Here is a 26688-nt window from a genome sequence, read left to right on the forward strand (position 1 = left end):
TTACCCATAAGTTCTGGTTTGTTTTTTAATTCTTTATTTGACCTTACAGCAGCATGTACCCAAACAGGGAGATTAGGAAATTTTCGGAGAAAATACGCCCTGTAATCACCAATCTTATAAAACAGTTCTGGTTGTGGTCGTGGTCGATTGTTCCAATGTTGGTCAATACTTCGAATGAGTCTTAAGCATTCTGTCCATGAAGATTTATAGGGCTTTCCATTCACCAAATAATCATAAACATCACAATCCATTTTACTTTTCCAATGTTCGGATTTGCTATTCAATTGTTGAACGACACTTGACTGGGAATCATTTGTCTTAATCTGCTGAAGATTCCCAACTTTACGTAACATTTCAAACTTCTCATCATCTGACATGAAAAATGGGTGTTTTAATGCTTCGTTAGAATATGGTCTTTCTTCTGGTTGTCGTTTTAACATCCACGACAGAAGGTCTTTTAATGTTTCATCCTTGATTTGATCGAAGCCAACTGGGTTTCCATTCAACATATTGTCCAGTCTAAGCCGTTTACTTCCAAAAGGATGTTTTCCTTTGGTTGCAATGTAATAAGCTACCATCCCTGCATTCTAAAATATTAAAAAGCGTTACATGAAAATGCAATTTCAACAACTTACAATTGTTGACATTCTTACACTTACATATACATCAGACCTTCTTTCGTAACACGCTTTATTTACTGAATCATCATCATCGCAATATGATTCAGGAGCTATCCAATGCACGGTTCCCTTGGAAGTAGTGCTTTTATATGATGTAGAGTCATTCTTCATTTTTCGACTTATGCCAAAATCAGCTATCAGAAAGTTGCTTTTTGAGTCTCGCAGAACATTGGAAGGATTCAAATCCCGATGTAGAATAGGATTTGGGCCGCTATGAAGATCAGCTAATCCTTTTAAAATTTGTCTAAGAATATCAGGAAGAGCTTTTTGAAGATCATGCAAAGTAGAATCTTTCACAAACGTCACCAGTGTTTCTTCACATAAGTCTAAGATCAAATAATCATAATCCGTTCCTTTATCTTCTTCTAAGTAGAAATAATTCACAACATATTTCGACTTTTTTACATTGAATTCATTTAAAATTTTCTTTTCGTGATGTGCAAGCTGGATAAATTCATGTCGATGTATTCGTTTCACTGCTTTACCGTAACCATCCTTACCCAGTCCAAGAAAAACACGGGTTCCACCTCTTCCTTTGCCAATGCAAAACTCTTCTGAGAATATTACACGCACATTTCCAACCACTTTAACCTCAACACTGGGATTGCGTCCATATTCAATCAATTTTAAAAGCAATTCTCTATGTTTTGTTGATTCATCAATGTATTTCCACTTTTCTAGATAAAAATAGTACATTCAAGGGTCAAACAAACAAAATAAATATGTCAAAATAGCTTAAACTTCCCCAATTAGGAAAAGATAATGATACCGTACACTTTTAAAAAACGTAGTAACAATTATTAGATATATCATAAATTTTTTAATTGGTAACATTCGAGGTTAGCTTATACCAAACAATTAATCATAAAAACTTCTCTCTGAAGTAATTTCATGAATTTTTGTTAAGGAGTAACCTTGCGTTTTTCGAAAATACTAAATTACAATATGGAGAGCAAATTTTTAGTCTAAAAAAATTTGTTTATACCAAAAGATCACAAAATAGCTTCATTTAATTTTTCTTTCTATTCTCGACACTTGTCTTTTAGACAGACTATCTTATGTTTATTGCTAAAGAGTAACATTGAAGTTCGATCTCTACAATTATTCTCTTAAATATTGTTTGGACATTTTAAAGTGCCAATGAAACAAAAATTATGCTAGTTAAATTATATCTGTATTGACCAGAACTTTTGAAATGACAGGGTGCTTTCTAAAACCTTTTCTGCATAAATTTTTCTTTCCAAAAATACTGAAGTCCTTACAATTAACAATTTATCTAACTTGTGACAAAATATTGCATACAAAATGAGTCGCTGCAATGTTTCAAATAGCCTTCATTTTCCTGACAACTTTAGGTTGTATTAGTATTGTAGTACGCAGTATTTTATATCATTAACATATCACAAAGAAGGAAACTCCGCCATGTTAAAAACTTTATCAGCAAATTCACCTAATACATCAAGTTCTCATTATCCAATGTGATATCAGATAAATCGGACATAATAAAAACTTCAATATCTCGAGAATGAAAAGTGATCTGCATAAACTAGTACAGAAAGTTCATTATCATATTAAAATATCTGTTAATAAAAGTATAACACAGGTTGCTAAATTTTCGTTTTATAGGCATTTTATGCTTTAACTCTAAATTATTTGACACGTACTGTTTCTCTTATTCATTGTAAAGTGAAACCTCGTTATCTATATTTCTGCAAACTCAAACTCTACCTCATGCTTTTTCTCATTCTCATGCAACATTTTTAGAACTAAAATAGATTTTGTCGTGGTGACAAATCTGAAAATCGTTTTGAAAATCGCAAATACCACTGTGAATTACTTTTACCATTCACCATGGCATTTGCGATCTTTAAAACGATTGCTAGTATTGTTCTCCTTTCCCGAATTGAAAATGGTTATTTGCAGTTTTCAATTATTTATTAAGCATATGATGATTTATTCAAAAGGAACAATTTGTCTGTCATGTAATTCAATAAATTTTTAACTCCACGAGAGAAGTAAGCGATTTAAATTCTTATGATATCTTTTAGTCCTTTTGATAAAATTCTTGTCTGTTTTAGAAACATGTAAAAGAAATCATGATGTTGTAATGTTAAAGTATAATGAATTGATAAGATAAGCAACGCGAACGATGCTAGCAAATGATCGAGTTTTTGGTTCCAAATGTTGTAACATCTTTGTATTTGAATGCCTTTTATGGACGATGCAGAACATTTTAATTATCTTTGGCTACCACATTCACCTTTAAATAATTTGAAAAATTTTGTTGTACAATACAACGCTCCTTTGCAACTCTCTTATAAATAGAGTTAAAGAGAGCAATTAAGCAAAGCATTTTCATGTTTTCATATAAAATTTTCAGATCAATTTTATATCTATCTATCTGTATATTATAGATAATTATCTATCTATTGATCTATTTGTCTATTTGAATTATATTTAATGTAGACTACGTTGGCTTTACAAGAAATCAGTCGACCATAACTTAAGATATGAAAACACACCTCCCCCCAACTAAAAGTTATAGTTTCGTCCCTCTATGTAGTGGTCCGTGCTACAACATCTGAGCAAGCATGACACAGCATTTGAGCTCTGTATCCGATATTTCAGCAGCAGCGTTATTAAACATCTCTTCCCCCACCCACGAAAAGTTCTAGTTTCGGCCTATTATACAGCGGCCTGTGCTACAATATCTGAAAAAAAATACCGCCATTGAGTTCTGTAAGCAATATTTCAGCAACAGCGTTATTAAAGACCCCCTCCCCCACACCACTAAAAGTTCTAGTTTTAGCCCTCTATACCGCGGTCAGTTTCATGAAAACGTTTGGCCTACGGTTAATTTACAGTAACCCAAACCGTATGAATAGATAGAGTTTGTAAGATAATTGCTAAAAGTGAGCACTTTCCTACTAAAGCTAAGACTTCGTCATTCATGATGATAAACAAGTAGAGTTTCCCCTTGTCTTCCTTCAGTGTATTCATACACCTCCTATTGTTTGGTTTTTCGCCACGCTTCTTACTATGTAGATAACTGATAAGTGCCTTCACGATATCTACGTAGGCCCTGTTTACATGAGACCAGAACGAAGTCAAACCGGAATGAAAATCAGAATTTTTTGCATGTTTACATGGACCGGCACGAAATCACGAAAAATCCTCATTCGCGTAATGCCTCCTTTCCAGTTTAATTTTACGCTTGCTAGTCATTTTCCCTTTGTAATTTGCTTTTGCGCGCATTCGTTGATGCTATTTCAGATCGGTAGAAATATTTATTTGAGATTGTATTGATGCTGGTTTCAATTCATACCGTTTTGAACACAGTCGGATCAGTTCAGCCTGCGAATTCAGACTGCTCTGAGTTATTTTCGCAGCAGTACCATGTAAACATCTACTGTAAATAATATTATGACCGAAACGAGCTGGTACCGCGGTTTGACTTCGTTCCGGTCTCATGTAAACAGGGCCATACTCTACTCTATGTCTAGCTCTTATTCTTGAAACGTGCTCTTCTGGTGTCTTTTTTATCAACATACTTACATGCATTCTGTTAATAGTATTCATTCCTTATTTCAATGGAGCAATGTCAATAGCATTTAAGACAATCTTGCTGCAAATTACAAGGAAGTTCTGCTTAGAAAACACGAGTAATATTTTGCATGTCACGTGGTACCTAGAAACTGTGAACATTGCGTACATAGTCACAGCCACAGTGTAGTGAATATACAGTAGAGCCACTCCATTGATTTTTTTGTACAACGCATATCTTATTACGCATGCGAATACCATAGTGGCAGCCACTCAATTGCTTTTTTTTGACCAATTTGCTTGTAGTTAATGATCTTGGGGTCACATACATATGTAAAAAGAATTGGATTTGCTATGGCGTAGCGAATTCAAATATTCAATCAGACATAAACATGAATATGGTGCAAAATTTCACTTTTATTGCGCACGAACCTTTAAAAAATGTACTTTATTGCCAGTTTCATTATTCTTCAATAATTTTGTATGGCGAGAATCGTTGTTGGAAATACACAAAGCACATAACGGTTTAACGATCCTTTCCATTTACACTATTGAGTATTCGCATTTTCCAAAGTCGATTATGATTGACTATAGAAGCTGGCAACTAATTAACTAACAGAACCACTGCGATTTATAACAAAATTTAAAAAGGTATTCGTATCCTAAAATTGGCAAAAGAGTACTCAAAATTTTTCAAGCAAAAACAGTCAACGTTATATAAGAATATATGATAGAGCTGGATGCAATGGAGGCTACCGACTTTCAAGACAAAACCATTAAAACGCCTTTTAATTATATCACATTCCCATTCAAAGTAAACAATTTATTCATATCGTATCTTCCTATACTGTATATTTCGTAACACAAATCATTTCGTACTGAAGATGGCATTTTGTCAATGTAGAAACATGTTTCCTTATAAAAAAATGATCGTTTTTTTAAATGTTTTTTAAACTTGCTGCTACTCAAAAGCTATAGCAAAAGTTTCATATTTATTCCATAACATACAATTCGTAGATAAAACAGTTTAAAATTTGAGGTTTGCATTTTACCCGAGGTTTGCATTCAATTAGTTATGATTTCTGAGTAAAAAAGCACGAGTTTTACTTGCCGTTAATATCAGGTTTGCGACGCTTAATCCTGGCTTCACTTGTTTCTTCATAAAGTCTTGAAGAGGAAGCTTCCATTTCATGCAAGATCTGTCAAATCAAAAAATGGTAAATAAAGCAACAATAAATATTAATATATTACTTGTCCAGAGTCAACAACTTGTGAAAATTTTTGCGACTTATGCATGATAGTAAAAAGCTGTTTCACTGAATCACACTCAATGATTGGTTATATAAAAATGAGCATGCACCACTCTCATCGACCTTCAAAATCAGGTTTTTCACCGTTTCTAACGTCTTTTTCGTCACTGTTTATCCCCAGTTTCAACTGCAATACTTTGAAGGACATAAAGTCAGTACATTTATGGATGAGTTAAACTAAAACAATTAAAAGCATAAAAGTTACTGAGATTTCCCTAATGTACAATGAATTTCGATAGTAAATGTGCGTTTTGGACGAAGAAGAGAGCAAAAAAAATTAATGAGTTATAATTTTTCTCATTTATCCAAACATATCTGAAACTATTAGAAGCAAGCTGACCTGAAGTTAATCAAAAGTTTAGCTTGTGAGCTGTGTATAAAATCTTGTACGTATGATTTCAGCGTATTAAAGTTAAGGTTTTGATAAAACATTTCTATTGTCTAAATTATTTTTTATTTTATAGCGAAAGATATAGTAGGTGCCATTGGTGTAAGTCCAGTTCAGAAATACAATGTCATTGTTAAGTGTCAAAGAGGGCGTCATTTGATTTTACTATAAATGCATAAAATAATTTACATAATGTAATCAACATCTAAATATTCATCATAATGTAATCAACAAATGATTTTTAACCATGGTGTCGTTAGACAAAAAATAGGCACGCAGTGCTTAAATGTATGCGGCCTGTCAAGTAAATGGCCAAAAAATAAAGTAGTTTCACAACCATAGTTCAAATAATAACGCATATTATATTATTTAAATGAAACATGTTTGAGATTTAAATATGTGTTTTTTGCTGAATGTTTTACATACCAATGATTCATACATAAACTTCTAAACAATGTAGAAGAGATAAATGGGTCAGAAACCTATGCATGACTATGGCGCATATGACAACTTCGAGGAAGATGACTGACAAGCAAGTGCAGTTTGTTAAATTCATTTAGTGTCCAAAAACTACATAAATCTTTAAAAATACGTATACCATTAGCTATTAATAATTTGTTCTTTAGTTGAACAACAGTAAAATCCGTTTCCAAAAATTTCTTTGAGGACGTACGCTGGGATATGACGTTTAACAAAAATCATTAAAAATTTAGGCGAATCGGGAAAAGTAAAACATTTTTATTTTTCTTATACGCCTTCTTTACTGAATTGTCTTTTTCTTGATAAATTTAAGCTTCTTACAACGTTAAAGTGTAAGTTTATTGGAAATAGTTATAGTGCTAAAATCACGATTTTCGTGAAAACGAGGCTGAAGGCCCGAAAACTTGCCCATATAACATCAATTTTTGAAATCAGTGCCTCAATATTGACCTAATTAATTCAATGGACTTTACGGCCATTATAAACTGTTTACATTCCTTTTTCCGAAGAAATGTATTTAAAGAAAAAAATGCCCTTTTCCTGATGGACTATCCTTTTTCAGCCTTTTAAAACCGCCTTTTAGTGCCCTCTTCAAATACCCTTTTATAATATATCCTTTTCGCACTTAATTCATTTATACATTGTAGATACTGCCCTCTGTAATCATATTAAATTGTAGCTTCTTATCATCCTTCATTATAAACTGGTTTTGCTCTAAGTACAATACAATGCAACACCACAAAGTTAGAAAAGGGTTACACCAAGTGAGCTGTTTATCGGAGAAGAGCGAGAACAAGATTGAACGAGTGAAGACCTTCTCTGGCCGAATCGGCGATGGAAAGATCGATACCCAAAGAGAAAAAGACTTGGCTGTTCGAGATAGGCGATATGATTTTCGTTCGAGGTTTCAGAAAGAATACAAACAAACCATCGTAGATTTCGGGAGTTGCACTTGAAAAATTAAGATCAGTCACTAACACAGTTGAAGTTGGCAGTATTCAGTGGAAACGAAATGACATGTTGATCAGATGGTTAAATATAATATTAGTACTATAATCATACAACATAATTTACATCTACAAACATCCCTATACATTTAACATCCCCTTTTTACAGATTAAATTTGTTAGAACATTAAACATACGGACAAAATTAAAAAAGAGTATTGCACAAACAAAGTCGCTGCCAGTAAAGTGATATATCAAATATTCGGAACTTAAATATGGTTGCCTAAACTACATACAGGATTACACCTTCAGTTTTAAGGAAAGTACTCAAGTCAGTCAAGTGTTTAGGTATATTTTGATAGAATGGTAATAATCGAGAAATTAAATACTACAGACTTATTGCTTAACTGCTTTCAGTAGAATGTGAACCTCATGACTTGAAGATGTTTATCATCACATGATCAAATTATGATCTAGCCTGCAATTGCATCACCTAATACAGGGGTGTCCAATCTACGGCCCGCGTGCCAGATGCGGCCCGTTGGGCTTCTCAATCCGGCCCGCAGAGGCACTTCAGAAAAAAAAATTTTATTAAACAAAATAAATTTTGTGCAGAAAGTTTACGTTATGACGCAAGCCAATTAGCAAGAGTGGCTTACGTCAATTTTTCTCCCAACTTCCTACTTCCGTTTCAAGCTCACTGCGAAATTTTAAAAGCTAAAGGATAATGTGGAAATTTTTTATATTCTTTGGCCCTCAACATGCTGGATGAAAGTTCATGTGGCCCTCTGGCTGTAAAGTTTGGAGACCCCTGACCTAATATATGACCTATCTATAGACAAATATGTATGACTGAATATACAAATAATAGCATAATTATTCATAAATATAACACATATTCACATTTACACAGTGGGAGTCTTATTATTGTCGTAAGGAGTGTGGTTTTCCACAATTATTTATTACTGTACTGGTCAAACTTCAGCATGGGTGGCATAAATAATACAACAACAGCTGTTATAGAGATTGTTTAAACATACTAAATGATATCTTGCAAATACAGATTGAGCAGTCACATATAAATTTTATACACAATTTACTTACTTGCCTAAGGCCCGTTTAATACGTCGAATTTCAGTCGAATTTAATTCGTCGAATTTAATTTTTAAACACTTCGACGGAACTTCGACGGAAACAGCATACGTCGTTATCATCAGTTTATACGTCGAAGTTAGTTCATCGAATTTAATTGCTAAGCCTGCAAATCGGGTTAAATTTAGGGTAGCCTGACCTAACTTATATTTTAAATATGGCGGCTGTTACAAGAGCTATCGTGTTGAGGCAAATTTTGAAAATAAGAAGGGAAAGAAGACAAAAGCAGCTACAAATATTAAATTATTTGAGAGATAGGAAATTACGTATTGCCCAGTTATGTTCACTGTTGCTCGCCCTTACAGCTAAAAAACCATCGATTTCGCGAGTTCGTTTTTGTCGCCGCTTGGAAAGAACAACACAATGGAGTCTTTGGTGGAACTCTGTATGGTCCAGTTACTCCGAAAAGAGATTTAGAGGCCCCTTTTGCGTGTCACGAAACATTTTCAATTTCGTTCTTAATGGAATTGCAAATAATTTGAGAAAAGCTACAAGAACCGAACTGCCAGTATCACCAGCTTGTAGACTAGCCATTTGCCTTTACAGATTGGCAAGAGGTGATTACTATTACACACTGTCTGAGAGGTCGGGCCTGGGGGTTGCGACAATACAAGGAATTGTTATCGAGGTATGCCAACTAATTGTTTTAAATTTGTGGCAAGATGCTGTTACCCGACATTTCCCCTCGTCTGAAGAACAATTGAGAGAGAAGATGATTGAGATGGAGGAGATTTGGCAATTTCCTTGCTGTTGGGCAGCTGTTGATGGATGCCATATTTCTATTAAATGCCCAGATGGTGGAGGCTGCCAAGGAATATTATAACTTTAAAAACTTCTATTCTATTGTCTTAATGGGTCTTGTTGATGCTAAATATCGATTTGTTTGGGCAAGTGTTGGGTTTCCCGGCAATACTCATGATGCAATGATCTTGCAGGCAACACAGTTATGGAAAGACATATCAACAAACAATGCCATTCCTTCCATATCTAAATATATAGGTGGGGTTGAGGTTGGTCCACTCATAGTTGCTGATTCAGCATTTCCCTGCACAACATGGATCATGAAGCCTTACACATGTGCACTACTTACACCAGAACAAAGTAATTTTAACTATAGATTGTCTCGTGCAAGGATGGTTACAGAATGTGCTTATGGCCAGCTAAAAGGAAGATTTAGAGTTTTATATAGAAAGTGTGAGTGTAATGAGCAAACAATGAAACCAATCACATTAGCATGTATTGTGCTGCACAATTTATGCATTGAAAATGGCGAACCATTACCTACACAATCAGATTTGGCTGCTGATCCGACAACAATGGCGAGACGAGACCGGAAAGCTGTGAGGAAGCTATTAAATATGCGGAGTTGTGAAAAAGTAAAGGACACTTCTGTCCAGGCTGTAAAGATAAGAGGGGTTTTGAAAGATAAATTGTGGAAAGAAAGGGAAGGACATGGTGTCTGTTAGTATACCATATTAATGATTAAGATTGAACATCAAAATTTGGTTATTTTAATATAAGTAAAATTTATTGTAAATTGTTTTACACAAAATTTACAAATATGGTAAGAATGTTACTAAAACTACTTCAAAAAAATTAGAATTTTACAGTTTTGTGCGTGTTTCATTTTCTGAAAAGCAAAACTTGGCAGTGTTTGAGGCACTGTAGGCAATGAATTGTTCAAATCTATATTATTGCATGTATGGTAGTATGTAGAAAAAACACAATAAATTTAATAAAGATTTTTATACAATGAAAAATACATTTAAAGTTTTGTGTAGGTTTTTTTATTTGTTCAAACGACGAACTGTGCCCGACCTGATGGTGGGAGTTTTGGCCACTTGGTGGTGTCTGAAGAACTAAGGGAACTGCAGGTTGTTGCCAATGTTGTTGTGGTGGAGGAATTTGAGAGACCATCAGAACTGCAGGCTGTTGCCAGTGCTGTGGGAGTTGTGCTGCTTGGAAATACCCTTGTTGATGATTTTGATGATGCATGACAGGAGCATAACCTTCTCTTGAATGTTGATTTGACAAAATTTTAATAAGTTGCATCTCATTTTGCCTTGATTTTGCAGCATCTTCTTTCATAAATCTATGAGTTCTTTTGTGGGATCATTTTCTATCATTGACTCCAGCAATTTCAGAACTTTGATTTCCACATCTGACTCACTTTTCTTTTTCCTATTTCTTATGGGGACAAACATATTTTCTGTTTTTTTTAAAAGATGGATGCCTTTCTTTAATAAGAGTTAGCACGTGGTTATAAATTTCTGTGTTTGTTGAACGCCGATTGTTCATAAAGATTAGTTTCTTTTTGTAAGTCTCATTGTTTACAATTATATCAACCATGTCATCAATATGTGCAGAGGTCCATATTGATCTTCGACCAGACGCTTTGCTTTTTTCTTTTCGTTTAGCTGTTGCTTCTTCGACATTATTTTCAAAGTCAATAGTACCTGCAACGCTTGACAAATCTGAAACACAATCATTGCAGTACCCAACACTAACACCTTCAACCCAACCGTGTGCACTTTCATCTATTTCAGCAGCTGAGCAAGTCGATCGATTGCAAACGAAAGTAGCGCAAGAAATACATGTGTATTTTGTTATATTCTCACATGAAAAACAAGGTTGCTCGCTCGCCATCTTGAATATGCGTATATCGTGGGACACACGAGGCGAGAAATATTGAATTGTGGGATAGAAATGTAATTTTAATAATTTATGCATTAAATTCGACGCGATGGAACTTCGACGTTTAAACTGCTATCTCATTTCTGTCGAATTTTGTCGAATTATTCGACGGACACTGTCGCATAATTTGACAGCGTCGAATTTAATTCAACGTGTCGAATGCAATCAGTTTAGACGTCGCATTTACGTCGCATATAATCGGCTGCATTAAATTCGACGAATTAAATTCGACTGAAATTCGACGTATAAAACGGGCCTAACACCTTCTACCCAACCGTGTGCACTTTCATCTACTTCAGCAGCTGAGCAAGTCGATCGATTGCAAACGAAAGTAGCGCAAGAAATACATGTGTATTTTGTTATATTCTCACATGAAAAACAAGGTTGCTCGCTCGCCATCTTGAATATGCGTATATCGTGGGACACACGAGGCGAAAAATATTGAATTGTGGGATAGAAATGTAATTTTAATAATTTATGCATTAAATTCGACGCGATGGAACTTCGACGTTTAAACTGCTATCTCATTTCTGTCGAATTTTGTCGAATTATTCGACGGACACTGTCACATAATTTGACAGCGTCGAATTTAATTCAACCTGTTGAATGCAATCAGTTTAGACGTCGCATTTACGTCGCATATAATCGGCTGCATTAAATTCGACGAATTAAATTCGACTGAAATTCGACGTATAAAACGGGCCTAAAATGCTAAACACAACACTTCTTAGTGACTAACATGATTGATTCATTTGGCTTGCCGCTTAAGTTAGCAAAAAGTAGGCCAATGAACACACACAATTTATAAAACTCATGGAATAATAAGCCTCCAGATGATGTCAATTGTGCAAAATTTGTCTAGGTCAGGCAAAATGAATCTATACCTGTCAAATAGCTAGATCGTCTAGTGAAGTTAGGCAAAAGTTCGCTTCTCTCTGCCTATCAACAGCAGAGCTATTACTAAATTGATTACTGACTGGTCTGCAAACCAAATAACAATTAACTTTTTTTTCTAGTATCTTTATAAGTATAAAATCTAATTGAGATCAACTTAGGAATTTTACTATTGGCAAGTGCTTTAGTTGCCTACCCCTTGATCCGCCCCTGATTTCGATATTAAAAAAGTAAACAAAAATTGTGTTGGAAATTAACTACAAAGCACGCTCGCATTGAGGTCATTAAAATAGGAGAAATGTCCCAATTTGGCTTGCAAACAGATTAAATGGGCCCCGCATGTAGTTTATCATGATTCACTTTGTTTTGTCAAACAACATAAAGTCCTTGACATGTAAAATTTCGATCAATGAATCATCTCACAGAACTACATCGATATGACCGCGCAAATTGCGATTGTATTTGTTTGCATAAACGTCTACAGTAAGCGATTAAAATTATGTTGGAGAATATTAAGCCTTTCAGCTATCTAGTCGGGCAATTTGTCGTACAATTACTAGGTATAACCAAAGTATGGATCGTGAATAAAACACCACACGAGTACATACGAGTACATACGAGTACATACGAGTAGCAGACGAGTACATACGAGTGACATACGAGTACATACGAGTAACATACAAGTACATACGAGTAACATACGCGAGAGTTGCACTGTGTTACGTATGTATATCATATTAGGCGTACAGTTTCAGCTTACTTTTAATGTTTTTAAAGTTCTAGCTGATATAATTCAGTCTTTTAACTGCAAAATCAGTATCTGAAACACTTAAAAACAGTTAACTATACTTAGCCATTCGGTGAAATTCGTGCATTTTGGATCCTTATCTATAAAGTAAATGGTTTGAACCCGGGAGTATCGTTACATGTTTGTAAATGTAGATCGTCCAGGTTGATATAGTCCTGAGAAGGACTGTTTTTATTGTTGTTGACTAACGTTTCGACAACCTTAGCGGTAGTCATCTTCAGAGTCAAAATGAATGTATAATCGCTTTCATAAATATGTATTTCCTAGGTGAAAGTGTGTCAAAAAGCGCTCAAATACTGTCAAATCGCATTGACAAAATATCTATAACAAATTCAACTAAAACATACAAATGAATGTAGTATGAAAGTAAAATACCTTTTCAGCATTTAAATCCATCAAATGGTTGCCCCAAAGTCCACACAAATACAAGGAAAAATAAACGCAAATATCAATGTATTGAAGAAATTGTGTTGTTTCTCATTTGTTGACCAGAAAATAGTCGTATGTCACTCGTATGTACTCGTATGTTACTCGTATGTACTTGTATGTCACTCGTATGTACTCGTATGTTACTCGTATGTACTCGTATGTACTCCTATGTACTCGTGTGGTGTTTTAGTCACGATCATTGAGCTCTATAAGACCTGGAGGGGAAAAAGGGCCTGGACCCCGTGGTCAAAAACATGGCGGTAATGGCGGATATTGGTGGTCAAAACTTCCACTTTGAGAAAATTTTTTAACATTCGCTCCCTCCTGAATCCGGATCTCTATTCCTGCTTGAAAATAATGAAAATAATGCTTCAGGTTTTTGTGAAATAGACACACACATTTAAATGAGGAAAATCTACTGTAAAATAACGTATATTTGCCAAGTAATGCTTTAGCTATATTAGAAATAAATATCAAACGGCATTCTTTACACTGTCAATGTGTTGTTAAGCTTTAATGCATAATCCCATGCGCATTGCTTGTTTTTTTGACTGTTTGTGAACAGCTTGGTGCAACTGTCTTTCTTGAATAGATGGGTAAATCTTAGTTAAAATGTCCAAAAAGGAGTTAGAAAAGTTTGCTTACCACTACGACTTAAGTCGACTGGAAATATATTATAAGTAGGTATGTAATTTTTTTGACTTTTTTTTGGTAGGATTGATTCTGGGTGTCTTGTAAGGTATTATGATATTCTGATAAATGTACTGAGAACTTATGAAGAAAATATCTTGAACTAGGAGAGCAAAACAACGAAATTCAGAAATTCTATAATAATGTTACTGGTTCTGTTTTGAGCCAAGATATTAGAAACTGGATTGTCATTGACAACCATGGATCAACTACTGAACAGAACTTCATTAATTTCCCATTGAAAATATGATCTCATAAATTAAAGTGCATTGGTTTCTCTGACATAACACTTTCCTTATTGCTGCATGAAGGCAAATCTGTTTAAATAATTATAATGTAGGTGAAAATATTTAGCATGTTGTATAATTGATATTGTACAGTCATTATTTATAATATTATGGCCTTGTGTAATGTATGTCAAGAAGAACTTATTAATTCTCAAAAATGCTAACCTTCTTGCACTACTTTTCTCTTGTGTCCTTACAAATTGCAGTTACCTATACTAATTTTTTCTAGGTTCAAACAACTTGACAAACTTTTGAATTTTACATTATGCCTTTGAATTTTTGTTTTCGTCTTTTGATAAAAATATCAGTGAATGACTTAAAAATAAAGTTAATCTAAAATAGTATTTTGTACAAAGAAACTACACATAATTGGAAAAGTCTCATGTTGAAGACAGATGTCGCTTCTTTTACTAGATTGCTATTCTTATTATTTTAAATAATATTGTAATTCTTCATAAGACATAAAAAGTTCTTTGCCATCAATTTTTGCATCTTCCACATTCAACTTCATTGCAACCAATGCATCTTATGTGAATTTTTAATCCCCTGGAATTGAAAAACGTATGGATTTTGTCAGATGATGCAGTACTATATCTAATGTTTCATGCATGTCATCATAAGCTTTTCTTGAGCAAATATTTCAAGGTAGGAGCATAATTTGGCACATTATTTAATAAAGTAGTTTTTATCTTGGTTTTGATGTACTGACCTGTTTACTATAACAAACAATTCATTTAAAGTGCCCATGACATGTTTTCAAAAATATGATATTATAATAGTTTAGATTATTTTAAGAAGGTTTTCAATATATTTTATAATTGAAAAATTTCATCTTCATGGACTTTGAGCACCTTGAATTTGCGGATTTTTAATATTTCTTCCTATTGACCGTGAGTATAAAAAGACTGGTAACAACAATGTAACTAATTGCATGTGTGACGTCACATCGGGAACACACTTGTGCCATTAGGTAACGTTTGTCTTAAAGCACCACAAAAAATATATTTTTTTAATACGTTTGCGAAAGAATTTTTTCGTGAAAATGCCACACAGATGCGTCGTGTTTAGATGTTCAAACACGTCAAATTTGAAGAAGGGGATTGCTCTCCATAGAATCCCATATGCGAATGACAAAAGACCCGAAGCTAACAAACGTAGAAAAGCTTGGGTTGATTTTGTGAAAAGGAAACGAAAAAATTGGGAACCTTCTTCGTCTTCCGAAGTTTGCTCAAAGCATTTTAAAGAGGATGACTTTGTGTGTCGTTATACTGGTGAGATGGGAGTATGTAATTCTGAGAAACCGCTGCTTGTAGCACCCACGTTAAAAAGGGATAGCATTGGCATATGTGTCTGGCCTTCCAATACATTGTTGGATTCTTTTACCACTCTTAGAGAAATGAAGCTGGTAACAGCCCAGCAATGGAGTATCTAGCTTTCACAAAGGCACTGGAGAGGCTTTTAAAAGATGGCTTGAATGTGACAACTTTTGTTTCGGATCGTCACACATCTATTTCAAAACACATGAAGGAGAAGCTTCCTAAAATTACCCACTACTTTGACTTGTGGCACTTGGCAAAAAGTAAGTAATAACGGTGTTTAGTGTTCTATGTGATTGGCTTAGCTTTAAAAGCATTTACTTTCTTTTTCTTATTTGTAAATCAGAAGTCAATAAAATTCTTAAAAAAATTGCGAAAGAGAAAGGTTGTCAGGAGCTTCTTCCTTGGGTGAAGCCATGTGTGAATCATTTGTATTGGAGTGCAATGTCAACTGAAGATGGTGATGGACAGGTCATATGGGCTAAGTTTTCATCATTCTTGGAACACATGGCCAATGTTCATTCAAATCTTCCCAATCCCATTTTCAATGCCTGTGCTCATGGTGATGACATTGAGGAAAGGATGTAGCTTAATAAAGGTAAGACATTTGTATAGTGAACATAATTTGTGCTTAAAATGCTTTAGACGTGATGATGCAAGATACATTTATTTAAATTTTCTAGAGTCAGTTGTGTATGAGAAAACACAAGCTGCTCTTTTGAATAGCAATCTGAAAAGGGGTATCTCCCAAGCGTCACCACTTTCACAGACCAGCTGCCTGGAAAGTTTCCACTCAGTGTTAAACCATTTTTCTCCAAAAATGATTTCATACTCGTTTGCAGGGATGTATTGCAGGTACGCAAGTAAATTAAGGCCAAATGAAAAAATAAATAATTTATACTTTGATTTTTACCTATCTAGACAGATTTTGGCTGTTTTGCATTTTAACGATAACTTGAGGAGAGATGAGGTGATTGTGAAAGATAAGAAACAAGTTAAAGTGGCGTACCCTAAATTTAAAAATGGTAAAGCTACAGGAAGAAGTGTTAGAGTTCATCAAATTTTTGGTGAGATATGATTTCAATGACAACTTGTGTACACAAGCACAGTTACAACAGACACTCATAGATGTTCAAAACACAATTTCTGTTCCTAAAATTGAACATCTGTGTGTAGATTATATTGATGAACTTTATCACACAATGATGAAGGCTACCAAAAAGCAATTTGAAAAGGCATCTGAAGAGTTGTCAAATATGTCTCCTGCACCAATGCATACAATGTTTGAGAGACAATCAAGAGCAAAGGCCATTAAAAAGAAGATCAACCGCCAGAAAATGGTAGTTGCAAATGTACCACCCACCAATGGTATGACTAAGACATTCTTTATTTAATACTTAAACTTATTGTCTACATGTCAATCACAAAAAATATAACATTTTAGTCCAACCAACAGTGTCAAATAACATCACCAGTGAAGAAAGAACTTGTCCACACTGTCGAGCATGTGGGAAAGCAATGAAAGGCCATCAATATGTCCTTGACTGTCCACGGAACAAGAATCCAAAATGAGGGTGAATATTGGCATACAAATAGTAATTTATTCATCCTCAAGTTCATCATCATCATAACCTTAGAAATCTTTTCCAGGAAATCGAGTCCTTATTGAATGATAGGCACAAGCAGGCAGTGGTATCCTTTTCCTTCCTAAGTAACCATGCACCAGCTGGGTAAACTCTCGATAGGCAACACTTCTTAAATACCTATATTTACAAATTAAACAAATGTTTGTTTCACAATAATTAAATTTAACATAAGATGAAAGCACATAGGTATGTACGTGTACCTGTTCTCATCATCATGTTTCGCATATTTTCTTCCATCTATTTTCCTGAATTTTGGGCCTGCCATTCGCAATGACCAAATATCCAGACACACTGAATTGAATGCTGGATGAAGTGTAATACATTTAGGAACAACTTTCATTTCACCCAGCACCATTTCACTGTTTAAGGACTCTATGCATTCGTCAAGTTCTTGGCAACACTGAATCTCTTTTTCATTTTGAAGCATATTAGTCCTGCAATTACCACAAATGCACCTACAAATACAAAGAGCATGCATTTGTTCATGTTGGAATACAACTTGTAGTTTGAATTGATAATGTGAACAAAGAACGCTGCGCAACTGAGATAACGCTCATTGACTTCGCGTGAAGTGAATTATGGCCCTAACTTGTAAATATTTTAACAAATAAATCTACTCACCACTGCTCCAAAGGCACACGATTGTTGAATCTATCAAGCAGCGTTTCCAAAAAAAATTGACGTTCACGTAATCCGTCATGATAATTTTGAACCCATTCTTCATCAGCAACAGGTTCATCTTGATATGGCAACAATTGTGATTCAATGAAATGTTCAGACGCATCAATAGAGTCACTTAGGTGATCGACGATAACCAAACTTTCTTCGGCTCCCATCATGTACTTTGAAATCGAATCATTATCTGAATCATTTAGACTCTCAATTGAAAGCGAAGAGCTCGAAGACATCTTGAATTTTTCAGGCGCGCAATATAAAATTTAAAAACTTATGGTCCTACTCAGAGTGTAATAAAATTGCGAATTTATAGGTGTGTCTTTAGTATAGTATTATGTCTTGTGTTTGTTCGAGAAAAGCACTCAAAAGCGTGTTCCCGATTTGACGTCAGATCCGGCGTTATTTGTTTTTCTCGCCCTAGGCCTTTTGACATCACGAACAATCAAAAATAACCAACTTTAAGGCATCCAAAGTCCATGAAGATGAAACTTTTCAATTATAAAATATATTTCAAATGTTCTAAAAATAGTCTAAACTATCATAATATTGTGTTTTTGAAAACATGTCATGTGCACTTTAAAGAAACACCAGATGGCATTTATAAAACTTTTAGCCTAAAGCAAACCTTTACACACCATCATCATGATTGTCCATAATCTATCAAATTGTCCAGGATAGCTGTTTAAGACAGGTATTTTTTATTGTACGACATGTACCAAAGAGTTCATTAATTAATCCTGCACTGCATTTGATTTCAATACAGCTCTGTTCATAATATTTGCTTCATATTTGCAGAAAAATATCATGAAAAACCCTCCATTTCTTGAGGTTAAACTCAGTTGAAACAAGGAGTTTTAAGATATGCATATCTCGATAAGAATTGGTTGCTTTGCCTCGTCTAGCAAGCGATTAAGTAAAGAACAAATAAGACTGGATAAACATTACTTAAATTATAACTTAGGAGTAAAAACATTCACAAAATATATACCATCACACTTCAAGTATTGACTTAAAACAAAACACTGAACACTTTAAATAGTAAACAATCTTACGTTACTTACCGTAGTCATGAATTGTTTCCTTTTCTGACATTACTTCAGCATCCGTATACCAAACAAGTTCCCAGCATGTTTTAAAGATAAAATTTTTAAAAGTTTTTGAGCTTGGCATTGATATTTTATATAATCGCAATTGTGGTTGTCAAATTCGGGTGGGCGAAAAAAATTTTATTTTATGAGCCCGCGTCTTTCCGCTGACTTTGACAACCAAAATCCGCCATGTTTTTAACCACGCGGCCGCGCGCTGATAATTAATAGTAATTTTGTTGACGTTTCCCCTCCAGGTCTTATAGAACTCAATGGTCACGATCCCAAAGTACGTGGTAATATATTTAATATTTGGGAAGAAGCTAACACTTCCGGAATTCTTTAAATTTTAGGCGAGTCGCCGAAGCCAAACATTTATTACATTTATACTTTCTAGTCTATACACCCAGATAAATTATAATACAAGCAAATAAATATGAGTAAAATGCGACTTACATTGCAAACAATTTGTACTAAACACTACACTGCGCTGTTGTTATAAAATGTTTCAAAAATAGTTCTGACCTTTTGATCGTGACTAAAACACCACACGAGTACATACGAGTACATACGAGTGACATACGAGTATATAAGAGTGACATACGAGTACATACGAGTGACACACGAGTGACATACGAGTACATACGAGTGACATACGAGTACATACGGCTGACATACGAGTACATACGAGTGACATACGAGAAACAACACAATTTCTTCCATACATTGATATTTGCATTTACTTTTCCTTCTATTTGTGTGGACTTTGGGGCAACCTTTTGATGGATTTAAATGCTGAAAAGGTATTTTACTTTCATACTACATTCATTTGTATGTTTCAGTTGAATTTGTTATAGATATTTAGTCGATGTGATTTGCCAGTATTTTAGCGCTTTTTGACACACTCTCACCTAGGAAATACATATTTATGAAAGCGATTAAATATACAACGTATAAATAAAGCCTTGAAAACGTGCTAAATGAAGTCATCTTTAGAGTCAAAATGAACGTATAATCGCTTTCATAAATATGTATTTCCTAGGTGAGAGTGTGTCAAAAAGCGCTCAAATACTGGCAAATCGCATCGACTAAATATCTATAACAAATTCAACTGAAACATACAAATGAATGTAGTATGAAAGTAAAATACCTTTTCATCATTTAAATCCATCAAATGCTTGCCCCAAAGTCCACACAAATACAAGGAAAAGTAAACGCAAATATCAATGTATAGAAGAAATTGTGTTGTTTCTCATTTGTTGACCAGTATATAGTCGTATGTCACTCGTATGTCACTCGTATGTACTCGTATGTCACTCGTATGTACTCGTTGTACTCGTATGTCACTCGTATGTACTCGTATATACTCGTGTGGTGTTTTAGTCACGATCCTGACCTTTTCCCTTGCTCTTTTCGTAATAAAAACCATTTAAGTAAACTTACCCTAGTAAATGTTGTCAAAATTCATTTTTTATGACAAATATTAATGCTGACTTCTGGGGTACATGTTAGTGGATAGAATAGACACGGACCTCAGACCTTTTCATCCCCGTAGTTTTTAAAGTCGTTTATTGTATTTGAATGTCGTCTTCATTGGAGCGCGTTTTTACTACATTTGCTTATGCAAATAAATCAGCTTGTGAAAGAGTTGCTTTGAAGGCCTGTTCAGTCGTGCAGTGCGTATTGTTACAAAAAACACATGCAAAAAGTAAAACAAAGGAACATATACAATGTTTTGAACACAGGTTGAGCCTCTGGGAGAAAGGTAAAATTAATAAATTGGTTTCTGAAGGAAAATGTATACAGAAAAATCTTGTTGCAAAATGCAATATTAAAACGGAATCGGAAAAGTTTGCGAGGGGATTCAATCGCCCGCTTCATGGAAAGACATAACAAGCGGTCCGATTACTATCCAATGCAAATAAAGGATGCTTGCTAAATATCGATTCACTTATTCATGTTGGAGAAAATGAGAAAGGTGAAAAGATTTGGAAAAATGACAAGAGAAATTTTGCTAGAAAAATATTCACAAGGTACTGCCCAAATGTGGGAACATTTATAAAACAGGCAGAAGTTGATGAAATTTGTTATGATCCTATAATTTTTGACCAAATTAAAGGAGAAGCAACAAAAGTAGCCGCAAACAACATGCACGGGGCAGCTGGTCTTTGCTCCTCATTGAAAGAGGCATCAGTTGACACGTGTAATGCACTTGCAGGGGTTGCCCATCGTCTATGCACTTCATCTGTCAGTCCCGATGGTTTGTCAGCTTTTGTAGCATGTCGGTTAATACCACTGGATAAGAATCCTGGAATACGTCCGATAGGTGTTGGTGAAGTTCCACGGCGGATTGTAGCATAGGCGATTTTTAAAGTGGTTGGGAAAGATGTCCAGAAAGCAGCAGGGCCTTTACAATTATGTGCAGGTCATAAAGCAGGGTGTGAAGCGGCAATCCATGCAATGAATGAGATCATGTCATCAGATGAAACACAAGCTGTACTACTAGTAGATGCTACCAATGCTTTTAACACTATCAATCGGCAAGCAGCACTGCATAACACTGAAATAATTTGTCCCTCAATATCAACTGTACTAAATAATACCTATCAAGTGTCATTTAGGAGGAGAAATTCAGTCAGCAGAAGGGATTACACAAGGGATCCGCTCGCAATGGCAGTTACACCTTTGATTCGTAGGCTTAGGTCAGAAGAACCAACAGTCAAGCAAGTGTGTTTTGCTGATGATGCTACATGTGGTGGGAAAATAAAGTCTTTAAGAAGATGGTGGCAAAACATATCTGACATTGGGCCAATGATGGTTTATTTTTCAAAGGGAGTAAAACGTATCTTGTTGTTAAGTCACAACACTTGGAAGAAGCGATAAACCATTTTGGAGGAACAGAAATTAATATAACAACTGAAGGCCATGGATTGTTGGGATCAGCAATTGGCTCTAATTTGTTCATCCAAGAGTAAATGGCAAGAAAGTTTGGGGTATTTGTGGAAAAAATTGAAAGTCTTTCAATAATTGCAGAACGTTATCCCCAATCAGCGTTTGCGGCGTTTTATCATTGTATAATGGGAAAGTGGCACTATATAATGCGAACAGTTGAGAGCATCAGTAAGTTATTTCAACCTCTGGAAGATGCAATTTCGCAGACATTTATACCATTACTTACTAGAAGAAACCAATGCAATCCAGATGAACGAACACTCCTTTCACTTCCTATACGATTTGGTGGTCTAAATATTATCAACCCAGTTAAAAGTGCAAATGATGATTATCTTGCTTCCAAAAAGATCAGTCAATGCCTGAAAGAAATGATTGTCCAACAGAAAGAGATACTTCATAAACCTCAGTTACAGTCAATCAAGATGATTTTTCGAGAGCAAAAGAAGAAGAAAGTTGATGATATGATCCAGGAAATAAGAGATAGTTTTACGCCAACAATGCAAAGGAAGCTAGATATACTGAGCGAGAAAGGATCGTCATCATGTTTAAGTGTACTTCCATTACAAGATCAAGGCTTTAATTTGAACAAAGGGGAATTTTGAGATGCATTAAGTTTACGTTATGGATGGCAGTTGAAAAATACCCCTCAGCACTGCATGTGTGGAAAGGCTTTTGCAACCAATCACGCGATGATATGCTCTCTTGGTGGTTTACCAATATTGAGACATAATGAAGCACAAGATATAACAGCGCAGTGGATGGCAGAAGTTTGCTCAACAGTTGAAAAAGAGCCACAATTACAACCTCTGTCTGGGGAAGTGATATTACCTCGTACAGCCAATAGACAAGAAGAAGCGACACTAAACATTCGTGCTAAAGGTTTTTTTGTCTAGACAGCAAGATGCATTTTTTGATGTAAGGGTATTTCACCCAAACGCGTCGAGCTACCAAAACACCAATCTACCTGCACTCTAGATGCATGACTCTTAGCATGAGATGGCTAAGAAAAGGGAATATGATGATCGAGTAAGAGAGATTGAATATGCTGCTTTTACACTACTGGTCTTTTCAACATCAGGTGGTATGGGGAAAGAGACGGCAATTGCTTATAAACGGCTAGCTGATCTTCTGGTACAAAAGTGAAAGCTGCAATATGGCATCACGCTAGCGTGGATGCGTTGTAAACTGTCTGTCGCACTGATTAGGTCAGCAATTACTGCGATACGAGGAAGTTGATCTTCCTCAACTCGCAAACACACTTTAAATATTGACCTAGGTTATTGGGAAAGTTGTCTTTACACCTGACTTTTTTTTCCTTTCTTTTTCTTTTTCAAGGTAGTAATTTGAAAATTATCATGGATATTTTAAACATTGATTGTAGTTAACATTTTTATATTTGTATGCTGTAGTTATAAAAGTTGTGCCATTTTAATCATTAAATCGAGCAAAAATTGTTTGGAAAACGCTTGCAAATCTTAAGGAAGATTCCGCCAAAGTACTTTTTATGCGTGATAAAAATTAAAGCCCAACATAAAGTTCTGATTAGAGCCATAGAAATAGACCAAAGAAAAAACAAATTGTAAAATTTAAACCTCTGAGGTCTGGTGTAGTCTATTTATTCAAGTGTCGAAGCTGCAACGCTTCGTAAGTGGGTAAAACCACACGTCATCTACACACCAGATTTTCGGAGCACTTGGGAATATCCCCCCTTACAGGCAACCAAGTTTCCCACCCAGCATCATCAAGCATTCTTGCTCACATTAACGAAACTGGACACACCCCAACTTAGACGACTTTAAAATAATTTCCTCTTCCAACGATACTTATACTTATGAAAGCCTTCTAATCAATAAACACAAAAAGTGCCTCCATTCCACTTAACCTCTTTTAATTTCTCTTCATCTCACCTCCAAACTTCCTTATCATGTATCCATTCGACACCGCTTCCGTTAGTAGTAATTTAACACCTTTTTGTAAATATAATATCTTGTCTTAACGTCCTATCTATTATTTTGTCTGAAGATGTCTTGAGTAAAGACGAAACGTCACAATAAATTTAAATTTTACAATTTGTTTTTTCTTTGGTCTATTTCTATGGCTCTAATCAGAACTTTATGTTGGGCATTAATTTTTATCACACGTATTCGATTTCCGCTCGGCAAGTCTCTCGCTACTTTTTATGCTTACAGTTACGTCAACTATAAAAAATTTTCATTGTTTTGTAAGCGGAAAGACATAATCTGCAGACTCTCAGCCAATCACAATCGAAATTGAACCAATATTGTATGAAAATATAATATTTAATAGTATAATTTAGATTTTCATCCTCTGATTTTGTTATTAAGTAAACAAATTTACGAAATGTTATCAAAAGAAGTGCAGTTTTGAGTAGCACTGTTGTGATAGAACGCCCAACAGGAGATTGTTGGACTTTCTGAAGGGCATTAAGAATAAATATGCTTCAACACTTGTTTTAAACAAAAAGGTATGTTGAGTACACTTTGATTACAAGTAAACACAATGTTTTTAAATCGTACACAACAGGTAACTTCCAGAAAAAAATGCGGGGATGAAAACTTGTAACTGAAGAAACTTGACACAAAGTACCAAAGAATGAGGTCAGACACTCGGTTTTTGGACACTTTCGAGTACGTTCATCCACGCAATCCAACATATAACAAATTTCACCAGAACGCAAGCCAATAATGAACATCTTAACAATGTAATCAATTGGACAAGCTATGGTAACAGCAATAAGTTTTCCGTCTGGAGAATAACGTATGCAAATCTGCACATAAAAGTAGTTGTGATGTTTTGGATGAATTGGACTAACTGAAATTTCTTAGAATTGTCAAATTTCCCACAAGCTTCCGTGGGTCACATTTATTCGTCGTAATGAAGCATGAAATTTCTTTGTTTTTTTCTTACAAACCTTTTACTGGTTAACGGTGTGTAGCATTGAACATTTGAACTTTTAGAAAGATTTAAAGTTCTGGCAACTTAAGCATCATATATTCTTCCTTCGAATCCATATGTGGAAAATTATTGTGTGCCACGGAATTTAAAATATCTTAAGAATAGATTGTTATGTAAAGCCAAGATATGATTTCATGATTTTTATTATTTTTGTTCATAGGTTTAAATATAGTTTGGAACAAATTGATCACTAGAAATAACTATAAATTTTATCAAATTATGCCGTTTTTAAGATATTTTGGAAGTAAGTACGTGGTGATAAGCCTCAGCTACATACTCAAGGTATGTAAATTTACAATGTCAGATTTCGCAACTTTTTCTCGTTTAATTTAAGATATGACCATAAAGTGGGAGTGTTAAAAAGAATTAATAATTTGCAATATTCATATCTGCTTTAAAATTTATTGTAACTATAATGCGATGAATTTGCATACATGAACCTTCGCAACCAAAGCTTGACGAAAGACAATTGTAACGTTAAAAAGGTTAGCAAAGTCTTTAGCCGCATTTAAAATGTGGACTTACAAACTAGTTTATCACAAAGATAGCACACTTCCTGATCAATTTTTCTACTTCCAAAACGATATAAATACCTAAAGTATTCAATAATTACATGCACGAGTCCATTTGCAATTTCAAACTAAATTTTCTTCCTGATTCATAAATGTCATTTCATACTATCACAAGTATAATTAGAAAATAAATATTTTATAAATATGCCGTCCGGACCAAAAAGAAAAATATAATTCCATGCTAGCAAGCAATTTGAATTCCTTAACAAGCAAGCACATCATGATAAACAGGCTTTCCTTTAGATGACAGTGATTTTTTGGTAAACAAATTGTTTGTATTTGTATTAACTCGTGTACAACTACTGGATCACAAGTTGTTACGGGTATCTATGATATATATTTCATAGTACTAGGTTGAGACTAATATTTAATAAAAGTGTATTAATTATATTTGACGAACAACTTTAATTTAAGACCTCATTTATACATCGTTTACACACACTATAATTCTCTATCTTTCGTCTTACAAACCTTTTACTGGTCGACAGTTGAAGCTTTGAACATTCGATCTTTCAGATCTCTTAACGTTTAGATAAGTTAAGCGTCAAATGACTTCGTTCGTTGAGTTGATACGTGGCAAATTATTTTGTGCAACTGAATTTAAAACATTAAAAGTTTATTGTTATGTAAAGGAAAGATACGGCCTGATGATTTTCATTGTTTTGCTTTATATGCTTGAATTTAGTTTGGATCGAATTCATCAATAGAAATTAGAATTGTAAATTGTATTACATTAGACCATTTATAAGGTACTTTGGGAGCGATTGGTTAAAAACTACAGCTCGATATTTCACTTTTATTTTTATACTAGTGGTGCTCTTGCCGGTTAAATAACACAATATCATTGCACAATTATATGTCATAAACGTTTAAATTGTGCTTGTCGAAAACTTTAGTATAAATGGTTCATTGATAAAAATTTAAAAAAAAGCTACATTTCCAAAATAATAACGTTGCTAAAAGGCAAAACCACTTTTTATAAACATAAAGTAAATTACAATTAAGCACATCATGATAAACACGCCTTACTTTAGATAAATGGCAGTGATTTTTTTTGTAAGCAGTTAATATGTTTGTGTTTGTAACTTGGTTTGATTGGTGTACAATTACAGCATTGCAAAGTGCTACGGGTATCTATGACGTATATTTTTTAGTACTTGGGTG

The 26688-nt window shown here is 34.6% G+C and overlaps 3 protein-coding genes across 5 annotated transcripts in view; 1 reads left to right on the forward strand and 2 right to left on the reverse strand.

The window, feature by feature from the left end:
* Positions 1 to 26110, reverse strand: part of LOC124449783 — an 86786-nt gene extending 60676 nt beyond the window's left edge. For all 3 annotated transcript variants that reach the window (XM_047000688.1, XM_047000687.1, XM_047000686.1), the window contains exons 1-4: positions 25996 to 26110; positions 5335 to 5422; positions 660 to 1357; positions 5 to 587 (exon numbers count right to left, since the gene is read on the reverse strand). In XM_047000688.1, coding sequence (XP_046856644.1) covers positions 5 to 587; positions 660 to 1357; positions 5335 to 5410 — 1357 coding nt within the window. In that variant the 5' untranslated portion in view covers positions 5411 to 5422; positions 25996 to 26110. The remainder of the gene's footprint in view (positions 1 to 4; positions 588 to 659; positions 1358 to 5334; positions 5423 to 25995) is intronic.
* LOC124449051 (protein ALP1-like) lies at positions 8658 to 10015 on the forward strand. The gene is given in 2 exon segments (XM_046999993.1): positions 8658 to 9301; positions 9303 to 10015. Coding segments are annotated over 2 exon segments (1308 nt in total). The 3' UTR covers positions 9967 to 10015.
* LOC124449052 lies at positions 16988 to 18172 on the reverse strand. The gene is made up of 3 exons (XM_046999994.1): positions 17886 to 18172; positions 17465 to 17719; positions 16988 to 17381 (listed from the first exon to the last, which is right to left on the reverse strand). The coding sequence occupies exons 1-3, from the start codon at positions 18170 to 18172 to the stop codon at positions 17252 to 17254; spliced, it is 672 nt and encodes a 223-aa protein (XP_046855950.1). The 3' UTR covers positions 16988 to 17251.
* Positions 26111 to 26688: the final 578 nt, after the last annotated feature.

The sequence above is a fragment of the Xenia sp. Carnegie-2017 genome, unplaced genomic scaffold (assembly GCF_021976095.1).
Source record: "Xenia sp. Carnegie-2017 unplaced genomic scaffold, XeniaSp_v1 HiC_scaffold_23, whole genome shotgun sequence".
Taxonomy (NCBI): Eukaryota; Metazoa; Cnidaria; class Anthozoa; order Malacalcyonacea; family Xeniidae; genus Xenia; species Xenia sp. Carnegie-2017.